General features: G+C 38.9%; 1 protein-coding gene across 7 annotated transcripts in view; it reads right to left on the bottom strand.

Moving 5' to 3' along the window:
* The window catches only part of NFIB (nuclear factor I B), a 231226-nt gene that overhangs the window by 27413 nt on the left and 190987 nt on the right, over positions 1-12826 (bottom strand). For 2 of the 7 annotated variants that reach the window (XM_045780770.2, XM_045780772.2), the window contains exons 8-10: positions 10281-10465; positions 6046-6211; positions 2867-2949 (exon numbers count right to left, since the gene is read on the bottom strand). In XM_045780770.2, the coding sequence (XP_045636726.1) occupies positions 2867-2949; positions 6046-6211; positions 10281-10465 (434 nt within the window). The remainder of the gene's footprint in view (positions 1-2866; positions 2950-6045; positions 6212-10280; positions 10466-12826) is intronic. The other 5 variants (XM_045780771.2, XM_045780774.2, XM_087869634.1 and 2 more) reach the window with 3 other exon arrangements.

The raw sequence follows: 12826 nt of genomic DNA, 5'->3' as shown, positions 1-12826 counted from the left end.
CATCTTGTGGAAAGATTATTTATAAGCTAGTCAGAATTATTCAACAATTTTAAATTTATCGCTAACCCTAATTTATGTAGGCTATATTAAAGTTCTTTTCTGAGAAAAAAAATAGCACTGCACAATGCACATCAATACTTTTCATAACCTAAAAGGATAAATCTCTATAAAGCAGCCGCCAATAAACTGAAGAATGTACCTGGTGACAATATTTATTCTTAAGGGGTCATGTATATTAAAGGCTATGGGGAATGTTTAAAAGAACTCTCTCAGACTAAATCCATTGCCTTTCTAATTTTGAATTTCTCCTAGCTAATATAAAATGATTGATTACCTTTATTTCATGTACCCCTTGATTTTCCTTTTCATTCATCACTGAGTGCTTTAAACCAAATGCATTTAGAACTTGCTGTTACAAGAGTGGTCTCTTTTAAATCTTTGTAAAGTAATGAAAGGACACAGTAAATCAATCTCATTTCTTCTGTGGGAAAGCATAACCCTTACTCTACTGAAGTCACTTAAACTATTTCTGTCCCTCTGTTCCTGGATAGTAAGCCTGAAACTTCAGCTCAATGGTTCTTTTAAAATTTTAAAGCATAAAAGTAATAATCTTCTAAGTGGAAACTTACTTCAGGAATATTCATGTATAGTACGAGATGCGTGTACATGTATTTTCTGCATGCCTCAAAAGGGTAGCTCATTATAAATGTGGCATGTTGAGCTTCTTCATTTCAAAAAGTAGCACTAAGTCTTCCATTTATATACAGGGCAAATTATCCTTGTGCCTGGTAAATGCCAATTCTCGATAGAACTGAACCTTACATGTTAAGCTCTGAAGCTTCTATAGCTTTTCTCTTCCAAGGATCAATATGCATCGTATGCTCCATAAATACCAACCGCGTTTGACCAAACAAATATCATTTATATTATAAGGGGTCTTCACTTGACATTGCCCACTTAAATAAGAAGTGGTGGTCTTTGATGAGAAAAGTTTGCAGTTTTAGAACATTTCAATTAAAATGTACTCAGAACTCCATCTACCTTAAGACTCATGCTTTCCTGATGCTTGCTAAGTTTTCTTGATTTGTCCTGGGACATGTGAAAGAAGAAGTAACTTTTGTATGATGAACTTTTGTGATCATAATTCCCTGAGCCTCTAACGTTAGTCATAAGTGATGTTAAAAAAAAAAAAAATTAAAGCCGCCATAGGTTAGCACAGGGAGATGGGAAGACTGCTTCTAAAAACATGGAACTGGGTATGATCTAAATGTGTTTGGGGCCAAAGGTTTAAATAATGGACGCATGTGTCTCTGAATTAAAAATTAACTAGAAAATAGAGATGTGTCATAAAGAATAATGCCAATCCCATGGTAAAAATATTTCTGAAAATATGTGGAATGATTATTAAAAGAACAAGTCTCTAAACCTATAAATCCTACATATGTTTTTAGAAAACACAGTGAACATATACACTTGTCAAATAGAACCATATTATAGTAATTATAACACATTTCATATTACAGCAATTTTAGAGGTGAAAAAAAAGCAACATTCTAGAGAATTATGTTGAAAAGCCAATGGCGGGCAAAACCACTAATTATTATTTGGTATTTTCGTAACTGTGTACAGATGTTTTCAGTTAGTTCTCACTCTTTTGTTTTGTTTTGCTTTTTAAAAATCTGGCACAACGTCAAGTAGCTTGAATAAGCTATCATCTTTATGATTTTTCTCTGAACTCTGCATGTGGTGACCTTTGATCTGTGCGGTCGGCTACCTTGGTCCGCAACTGGGCAGGACTTGGAAATTCCGCATGAGGCACAGCTAAGAGAGACACGACAGAAGCTAGGTGGGCAAGTCCAGAGCAAAATAAGCAGGCATGAGTGAGTCCCTGCACAGGCTGACCACATATGTAAAAACACAGACAGATGCGACATACGCGCGTACAACTTATGAACGAAGAGCCAGTTTATACCAGCTCTTTCTTATTCATGATAGCCTATTTTTCCCTATTTAATATTTTGCACACTGTTAATTTCAAACCGCTCTGCTATCAGAACTTGAGAGCAGCAAACATATGCATCATAAAAAATATTTAAATTCTGAAGTGTTTGGAATTATTTCTGTCATCCTGTAACTAGAATCATGGGATTTCTGTATTTGTATGTTCCATGCTTTTGACTGTGGCTAATTTGTTTATAAGCCACCATTAATCCTGGCTGTATATTTTCACAGTTTGGGTAAACACTTCATTTGCATTAAATTTACAGCATTAATGAGATGTGAAATTTAAAATGCTACTTGAAACATAAATGATGTAAGAAAGCAGAACAAAAAAAAAGTGTTTTATCACATCTGAAATCAGTAAACCAATTTAAACCTATTAAAACAGGAATGATGTGCCGCCTGAGATTTTAGCTTCATAACTCATCCTCTCGGACTAAAAGTCCGAAATGAGGAGTAAAACATCTGGAAAATATGAAAGAGTACACAAACACAAACTGGGTACCGCTTCTACACTAACGGGCTTTTCAATCAGTTTTCAATGTTTTGTCCTTGGAAGCTAAAGTCTAGTCAGTTCTCAATAGCCAATGAGACAGAAAGATACCCTGGCCGAGACCCTGTCGCTCATGGGTGTTACGGATAGAGGCCACAGAGATGGAAAAGGTCTTGAGTCAATTTGAGAAACCCTGTTTAGAGAGGCAAGAAACAAAGGATAAATGAGAAAATATTCTGGAAAACGAAATGATCAGTTTCTTTCCCAGAAGCCCCGGGAGCCCCGTTCTGAGTCCAGATCTGAGAGGCAGCATGGAGAGAGCACCAAGGCGAAAGCGTGCTACACCGTCACACCTGGGTGAAACTTGCCCACCTGTTGCTGATGTAGGAAGGATGGGTCTCTTGGGCTTAGTCCCACATATCGATTGGCTTGAGATGTGCCTGAGGCTGTGTAGGCTGATTAAGGAAGAACAAAAACAAAGATAAAAATTGTGAACTATCAGAATGAACACCCTGTCCATGTAAAAAGAAAACCCAGGATGTGGGACTTGCAACCGAAAAAAAAAAAAAAAAGTGTCTCTATTTCTCTATTCTTTTGTCTGAGTGAACACCAAGTGATATAGAAGAAATGGCAGTTGACCTCAACTCAACTCATTTATCCCCCTCCCCAAAAATCGGTCCGATCAACCGTATCCCGGCCTCTGCTGTGGGCATCTCACACTTATGTGCTCTGGTTAGAGTCTTGCAGGAAAACCAAGGACTGGCTAAGTAGAAGAGTCCTTTCTTTTCCTACTCGTCCTGTTTCACCAGATATTAGCTGCCTAATAATGGGATAATCAATCATGGTCTGTGATTCTAAATGTAAAAGCAGACTGAAAGTACTGGGAAAAGTGAAAGCTTGTAATGAGTGGGACTGAAGCAGATGTGCTTGATGATACTCAATGAAACACGTCTTACTGAAGAGAAAATCTAATATTCCCAACATGAAGGAGGAGCCTATGTTTATTATATCATATAGAGTGAATTAGGTCAGTATTTTCTTTAGTGTGAAAATGACCTTAAGTTTGATAGACATGTTTTTGAAAAAAATGTTTTCTTTTCCGTGAGCACAGAAAGTCAATTTCTTGTGACTGGTCCGGGGAGGGGGGCCATGTCTTCTCTGAAACACTTGGCCACCGGGCAGTAAGTACCTAAGGTGAACACTCCTTAGTTATTTAGCCTCACCTTGTTAAGTACATTTTGTAGAGGTGCTTTTTAGTATGCAGTGAATTTTCCAAAGAAAACGCTTCCCTATTCCTAAAGATGTGTTTGTTTTCACAAGGAAAGGAGTTGCCAGCACTAAAGCAATCCCATTGCCCGATGCTGGAATAAAGAGAGGAACGACATTTTCACCACTCATGGTACATCTGTATGTCTGAACGAAGCTTATATGTTTGGTTTAACACTATCAGATTAATGAGAAATCCAGACACTAATCTTTAAAAGTTTTTTTTTTTTAAACCAAATATATTGATTCTGCCATGTTCATTCGAAGGGTTGCAGAATTAGATCCATTGAGGCTTGTTTAGCTCAACTTTTTAAAACAGTGAAGATGTTCACAAGTCAGCGTTAATTACTCCTGAATAAAGGGCCCATCCAAGGGGAGCCATAAGAGCCGGGGGTCCCTCCCCCATCTCCAGGCCTCTGGAATTCAATGTACAGCATGGACAGCGGGAGATAAGCCTCACCCTTATAGAATGGCAACAAGTCTGTGGTATTTTCTCTTTTTGGCCATGAGAAAGAGTTTTCCTTGGTCTATGTGTTTTCTTTAATTTTATGGACTTATGAGTTCAATGACCAATTTCTCATTATCAGCGCAGTCTCGGGACCTGGAGCTGCAAGTTTGTGTATAGGGAAGAAAAACAGCTCACTCTATTTCTTTTATGCGGGAGTGGAAAATGGGCTGATGCAGCCATCTTTATACAACCAAGATACTCCTTCTGAATATTTTGTAATTTTATCAGTCAAATCAGATCCCTTTTTGACCAACTTATAGGTGAGTATAAAAACAATCCATTAGCAAGCAGGCTGACAGCACTCCCTCAGTGAGCTGTGATCATTTGGGTCTGATCTTCCCTTGAACGTCATCTATTAATGTCACTAGAAGAGTAGGTAACTGAAGTTTCTAGAACTTGGTTTGGGTCCTTTATCCTGTGATCAAAAACTTAAAAAAAAAACAACTTTGTTTTCTATTTGCCTTTATTTAAATTGCTGACTTGGCTAAAAGACGCCAACACATCTGTTTTTGAAAGTATTTTAGTGGCTGTAGTGTACATGGCTAACCATTAGAACAAAAGAATTTTTAGTTTTCCTTGACTGGATTTCATCCATCTGCGCATTCAGGGAAGTGTTCACTGGACCCTCTACCAATAGACCAGTTACAAACATTAATGATTATTGATGGCAATTATAAGTCCACATGGACTGATGAGGCCATGGGGCCTCATGAATTTTGAGAAAGAAATGCTGAATTCACTGTACCCTCAAAGTATTGTCCTTTTTTCTTATAGTGTTCCTTCCTGGGTTTTCAGAAGCCACCAAAAAAAAAAAAAAAAAAAAAAAGCATCTTTCCAAAGCCTGAGAAAGAAAGAGTCAGTGGTGTCTCTGTAATTTCACTTAGAAATTTCCAGAGCATGTCAATTTTTTTTGCTCTAGGAAAGAAAATGGAGCCTCTGCATTTCAGATATAGAATGCATAATTGATGAGGAGCCTGCTAATTCCCCCTGACTGGAACTTTATCCATTCCACCGGACCAGCTTCAGTTCTAGGAAGCCGGTCGTTTGGATGAAGCCAATTGAAAAACTGTAATAATTTTTTGTGTATTGATGAGTAGTCTGTATGAAAAAGCAAAGGAATCATTGGTTTATTGGTATGTTCTATGTCAAGTTCTCTGGCTAAATCTCTGGCATTTAAAATGTTGTGGCCATGTTAAAAAGCATACTACCTGATGTACCATGATTAGCAAAAAAAAAAAAAAAAGTCACAGACAATGAACGTGTAGGTAGCTTACATGTGCCTAATACTCAGCTTCGAAATGTTCTCGGTCACACCCAACATCGTGTAACTGTTTTTTCTGCAATGACATGACCTACGGTAATATAAACGTGCAGTTATCTTTCAGAGGCACTGATTCAATCTGCCTTGCGAAGGGCACAGATTTCTACAGGAATGCTCCAACTAGTAACAATGATCTGAGCTCTCTGGGTGACGGGGTACACTGCATTATGCTGTTCGGTGTCTTTTCAATGTATACCTTGAACGAGCAGGCATGACTTCTCGTTTTTGTGACAGCTGTTTATTCAACCAGATAAGCGTCTCCCTTTACAAATATGGTGTACGGAGTGGCATTTGGTAAGAGAGAGCTTGTGACAGCCAGGCCACATACATGCCTGCTAGTTCCATACAAATGAGAAATCTCCATCGGGTCTGAAACGTTGCCGTGTTCTCCACCTTGGATCACATATCCAATGGCGCCTTGGATGGACATTTCTCATTTCCTGCAGAAATACTTACTGGTTGCTGTAGGTGAAGCTGCCTCACCTTCAGTGGATGTAGTGATGGGTTTAGTATCTGTCATGGTCAGGGTCACAGGTCGCACTGCACTGGGATGGGGAGAGGGTGCCAAGACAGGTGTGAAATGGCCAGGCACTTTCCCTACCACTTGAGCACTGCTGTTAGGCTACAAAACAAAAACAGAACGCCGGGTGAAACAATCCAAAAGGCAGTCGTCTCGTCCAACAACTCCACTCAGCACACTTGGCAGGGGGAACCCTGCGTACTTGCCGGCAACGCCGCAAGCCCTCTCAAGTCTGAGTCCCAGAGACCAACCAGCGGTTAGTAATAAAAAGCAGCAGCAGCGTTTCCAAGAAAGTCTTCACCTTCGAAACACTTTACCTCGGTGGGTTCATCTTTACAACACCCCAGAGAGCCAGGTAGAACTGATCCTTTCATTTGGTAGCACAGAAGACTCAAGTGGGGACTTACATGCTGAGCCCAAGACAACAATGTGAGTCCTTCCTGAGCTACTGAGAATCTGAACCATGCTTCCTTCTCCTCTGCTCTTCGTTTCCTGCAGTGAGTCTGGGCTTTCAGAACACAGTTTTCACCTAATGATGCTATCACTGACACAAAGAAGACGGGGGTATCTAGGAGATCAAACACATTGAACTCAATAGTTTCCATCATTTATAGTCAAGGCCCATCTTCTAAGTTCAAAAACTCTAGCTCTCCGTCACACAAGGGGACGCTCGGACACACACATCAAGCCGTTTAGATTCGAGGATCTCCGCAGATAGAATGATACTTAACGCAGTTAAAATTTCAGATCCACGCAATGATGTACAATGATGGACTAGGTCTGACCTTACAGCTACAAATAAAAGATTTCCAAAGTCAATTAGAATGTGCTGAAGTAAAGCAGAGGGCAATCAAATATACTTTGTTACTTAAGTTACTCCTCCATTGCTGGGTACGGAGAGTTACACAAAACATTATTGTTGACATTTGTGGGAATCAACTGAGAAAATCCCCAGGGCAATGATAGAAAAGATATTAATATCTGAGTTTTAGCCCCGGGTATGAAAATAGTATCTGTGGTAGGAGACAAAATCCTAAGGGTACACTGTTTAAAAAAAAAAAAAAATACTGGAATGTATTTTTCTAGACAGAGAACGCTATTCTTGATTACACTCATGCTGGAATTCTCCACTGTATGGTGTACATAACGATTTGCCATGAGACTGTTCTCCACAGATATTTAGTCTTAACCATCAGCACCGTTAAAGGCAAAGAATGCAATGAGGCAGAATATGTATCTAAATACCTGCACAGAAATTATCAGGAGACGTTTCTTGAGACAAAAAGATGAACAGCTAATAACACTTAAATACTGTAACTTACAGACATGAACTAAGTCTTTGGTTGGGTTCCTCAGAGGCCACATTATTTATTCTATAAAGAAAATGGACTTCTTGAATATCCTGCCTATTCATCATGAGTAATTTTAAGTCTTTAACTTTGTGTCAGGAAAATGGACCAGAGTTTCGCCCTACGGAAACCTATGAGAGAGTTATATCTTTAAACTAATTTTATTTAAAATAATCCACTGAATAGCATGACTGTCTCACTCTAATCGGTGCACCAGCAATGCACTTAATCTCCCAATTGCTGTGGGGAGGATGAGGCATCTCGGTTGCTAGACTTAGCAATCAAAATAGTGCAGGGCTGGAAGATACTTGGGAAGGAATAGTGCACCACAGGTGAACAAGCCCTCATCACCCCCCCCCCCACCCCGCCATTTTTAAAGCTAACCAGGTAAGTAGCGAGAGTCCTCTTTTGAAATGCAAATTAATTGGTTTTGAGTTGGGGGTTAAAAATCAAAGCAGCTATGATGTGCCCATAAAAAACAATCCTGCAGTTTACTAGAAAGACGCATTTTCCTTTCAAGTAGAAAAAGTAGTTTTTTCTAAGCAGATCATCGGCTTCTGGTTATCTGAACATTGCAAAAGACTGTTTTGTGTATTTTCTTCAAGAAAGAAGAGCGATCTCGTTTTATCATTGGTGGTACATTCGGTAGTAAAAAGCATTTCTGTGTACCTTGTTCACCGAAACAGTTCAATAGGACCTACCTGAAAACACGGGACGGAAGAATGACACTAATGTCAAGAAAACGCTGCCACAGAATCTGATATTACCTCGCCCATTCTGCAAGCTTTGTCTACTGGAATGGAATCAACATGAACCAACAGACATTTGTCTCATTTAAAAGTAAAACTGACAAAGAACCAAGTCGGTCTCAAGCCGATAGAGATCACTTTTCTGGAACTCAGGGTCTGGATGTATGGGAGGGTTATTTCTTTTGGGTTTTCTACTGGGTTCAAACAGATGAAGCTATACTAGAAAGCTTCTCTTTTAAGGCTGTTAGATGAACTTTCATTCCATAGATATGAAAAGAGAGACATCTTATCTGAAGATGAAGTTGAAGGGCATTAGGAAAGGATTACCCTGTGTAGTACATTGCTCCTATTATACAAAACCCTGAGAGGGGATTTTTTTTTTAATTGAGATGAAAGTAAGATGCTTCTCTTAGAAGCTGGATCTTTACCTTAAAAATAGGAAGAAAAGCAGAACAATACAGGCAGATTATCACCTAATATGCCCTCTTAACTTATAAAGAAATGGAAATATACCTAAAACAAGCACTGAATAATTAAAGAAATGCGTAACACTAAGGGCCTGATTTTAATTTGCATAATTTTTCCCCTAACAGTGCCTAATTAAGACATCAGTTAAAAAAAAAATCCAATGGAACTCTAAGATTTTCCACACTGAATTAACGTTAAGGACTTTTAATGGATGTCTTAATTAGACTTTGTTATTCATGGAAATTCTACACAAATTAAAATCAGACCTTGTGCGCACTGTTCCCAGCTGAGTCTAGCAAAATGCTCTATGGAACTGAGACTCTTGAATCCACGATCTGACAGCAAATTTTATTTCTAAACTGATATATTAAGATCCCACTGTTTTACTTAGTAATTCTTATTATAGTCATCAAAAGTGCTATATACCATTTGGACATTTTCTTCTAAAATACAAATGGCTTAACTACAAAGTCACAACTCAAGAATGGTTTAGTATTATTAGTCAATAGAACTAAGAGTACAGGTAACTTTTTAAGTAACCCAAATGGTGTTGGCTATGTTGTTATTCAAAATAAAACGTTCAAAAAAGACCATTTTGCTTCAGTTTAACAATTATGACCAAAAATGATTTTTTCAGATCTTTTCTTTGTTAATTCTAAATTAATATGCACATACTATTCACTGGCATTTTAGTAACTGAACAGCATTAATGACAGACTGCTTATGACAATCTCTCAGAGCATGAAAAGGTATAATAAGGAGTGGACAGGAGTCTTGAAGGTAAAGCAGCAATGCCAAATACCACACCTTAAGACCAAAACTACATTACAGATTTTGGGTATTACAATTTGTGCCAGTTTCGGCACAAAGCCTGTCTATTTGATCATGAAAAATCCTCTTGTATCAGATCACTTTGAAGTGACCTCTCCATTGAAGAAGCCACAGGTTTAAAGAGTGAGAAAGGCACCTGAGTCACTACACTTACACAATGAAAGTCCCTAAAACCACTGCACACTGCTTATAAAAAGAGAGAGAGAGAGAGAGAAAGAAAGAAAAAAAAGAAGACACTTCTGGTAATGTCACTCATTATTAAATGTAGTCATGTCTGTGCAAAGAATATTCAAGTAGTCATCAAACACTGAAAATGTTTACATTACCAAAGCTTATTTTAATACCTAATAGTTGGTCTATAAATACAACTGTAAGTTCTTTTGTGTGTGTTTATTTTAGCACATACCTTGCTCCTGCCTGAAATAAGCACTTTGTCTCTGTGTTAAACCAGGTATTTCAGAGGTGTGAACTCCAGCTCTGAGCTTTTTTTGTCAAGGTACTTTCTGCATAAACTTTCTTCTCAGTCAATGAAAATTCAAAAACATCACACCAGAAACATCTTCACAAATGTGCCCCTTTGGGGCAAGACACTTCCTACCTGTCATTCAGCCACCTTTAAATAAAAACTTATTGAGTCACCAAGAAACTTCCTGAAGATGGATTTCAAAAGCTTGATGTTCTGCCAGACATACTGTCTGAATAAGCTTCATGTCTTAGCGTCAGACCTGTTCCATCTCCCTTAGGCTCTAATCTTATTTGCTCTCTCATTTTTACCTGGCTGGTTTGCGGACTGGATGGGTCATAAGAAGGTACATAGTTCTTCAGAGTATCCTGAGGATTCAGGTGGGGAGGATATCTGATTGTTGGATGAGAAAAGTAGCTCGATGGGGCTGGAGGAAGAATAGCTTGTGTTGGAAATGGCAGCGGTGAGGGTGGAGGTGGAGTTCGAGTCGAGATGACTGCACAGGACAGAAAAGGGGAGACTGACGTCAGCCGTGGCGCCCGCCCCTCCGGCCCGCCCCCCAGAACCTGCGAGACCGTCCGGCTGGCGGCTCGTCACTGCTTCCCCGTGACCGACCCACACTCTCCCGCAGGACTCCACGGTCCACACCGGCAGAGAGAACACAACAGACCCAAGCCCGCTCTGGGGAACCAGCGCTCCGGCTTTCCACCTCCATGAACGCTGAGACAAAGGAAGTTTCTCTTTTATAGGTTAAGCCAATATTTCATAAAACGTTCCTTTAAGCAGAGTTATTTCCCATCAGAATACAATCTTTGATCAGAAAGTCTTTGTGTCTTAAGTCCAGACCAACTCACAGCATTAATTAAAAGGCAGGGGCACCCACAGACTCTCTACCGAAATTCAAAACAGAAGTGTACTCCACTTTTAAATATTTTCCCTATACGTCCTAGCGGGTGGTTGGTTAAAAGCGAAGCCAATAATTAGGAAACAATAATGTGCAGAATAATTACCTGAGCATTGTACAAATGCTTATGAACATTTGAACGTGGGGCCTGGGAACTCTTTTTCCTAATGAAAATGTTCCTTTCAAAACCAAAAGAGCTCTCTGTAACTATTTTTCTTCCTACTCTAACTTTTATTACATGTAGCTTAACAGATGTTATTAAGATAAGACCAAGAATAAAACACACAGAAATGTGAATTTAAACTTTCATATAGACACACTAACTTACCAATAAATCACATATTTTATAAAGGGAAATAATATGTAAAACATATGCGAGGTAGACAATGTTTAATTGTGCTGTAATTTTTCAACATCAGTATGACCATAATTTATTGTTTTGTTTTTGAAATATAATTCTTAAGTTTGAAAAATGGAAAAGAATATAATTGCAGGATCATTATCTCTATAATGCTGAGGAAAATCAGCACATAAGTACAACTTAAGAGTACCAACGAGTGTATGTAGAAGTGAAGATTAAATGTCTGTTTCTATTTAATATTTTGATCCAAATCATAGGAAATTACATATGATAAATATTTAGTGTTTTATGAGACAACTTAGCAAACAATATGAAAAATAAATTCTTTCCATGACCTATTAATGAAAATCATCTGGACTAACTTATCTCCAACTTTGTAATTATGTGCAAAAAAAAAAAAAAAAAAAAAAATATATATATATATATATATATATACACACACTTTTAAAGGGATATTACTTATCTTCCCCAAGGAAAGCTTTTTTCAGAAAATATGAGAAATTAAGAATGTATCTCAGTGAAGAAGCACAAATTCAATTTTCTGGTCACAACTTTGCTTCCTGAATGTCTGGGTCACTCGGAATCCTCTGGATTGTTGTTACAATGCAGATTCCTGGGCCTAACCACAGACCTACTGGATGAGGCCCTCCAGGGGTAAGGCACCAGAAAGTACAATTTAAACAAGTGCCTCATGTGATCTTTCCACACACTGAAGTGTGCTCATCCTCCGTCAAAGAGATGCATTTCAGAGAACAATTATATGTTTCTGCAAATGGAGCTCCTTTTTGACATACTACTGTGTTGAAGACGTACACCCATTTGAAAGTATAATTGAAGGAGATCCCAACACCTGAGTTAAATTGGGCAACTTTTTTACTTGGTGTTGAAGTGCTCTTAATCTCAGCTAAATGAAGACCATGTAACCATGGTCTTCGCCCACATCTGTACGCAAACCCTTGAAGGATATGTACGCAGCTCCATCCTGGGCCCCTTGGGCTTTGAGATCAAGGTGGCACCCATAGTTTTGGAAGAGATCTTTGTTCAATGGAACTGGCACATATCAAATCAGGGCTCAGGCTCTGGGCTCTCTTGTACTGCGCTCACGGAAGCTGTGGCTGGCCCAATAAAAGCTAAGTAGAATATATTATTTCAAACGGAAAGTAAAAAATGGCTATTTCAGGGGCGCCTGGGTGGCACAGCGGTTAGGCGTCTGCCTTCGGCTCAGGGCGTGATCCCGGCGTTATGGGATCGAGCCCCACATCAGGCTCCTCCGCTATGAGCCTGCTTCTTCCTCTCCCACTCCCCCTGCTTGTGTTCCCTCTCTCGCTGGCTGTCTCTATCTCTGTCGAATAAATAAATAAAATCTTTAAAAAAAAAAAAGGGTATTTCATATCAATAAGGTAATTCTAGTTCTTGAAAATAGGAAACACAAAATACAAGGCAGAAAAAGTTTCCCTTCATTATGAAAGAATTCATACATGCATACGTGTATATGTATTTCCTGTCTACATTATTGCAAAGCCTTCCTAATTGTCTCCTTTCCTCTAGTCGTGCTTCCTCCAATACAGCCTTTACAGTCTCACAGGAATGAA

This window comes from Ursus americanus, chromosome 18 (genome assembly GCF_024610735.1).
Source record: "Ursus americanus isolate L20-20 chromosome 18, mUrsAme1.1.p, whole genome shotgun sequence".
NCBI lineage: Eukaryota > Metazoa > Chordata > Mammalia > Carnivora > Ursidae > Ursus > Ursus americanus.
This window is presented reverse-complemented; position numbering and strand designations above follow the sequence as displayed.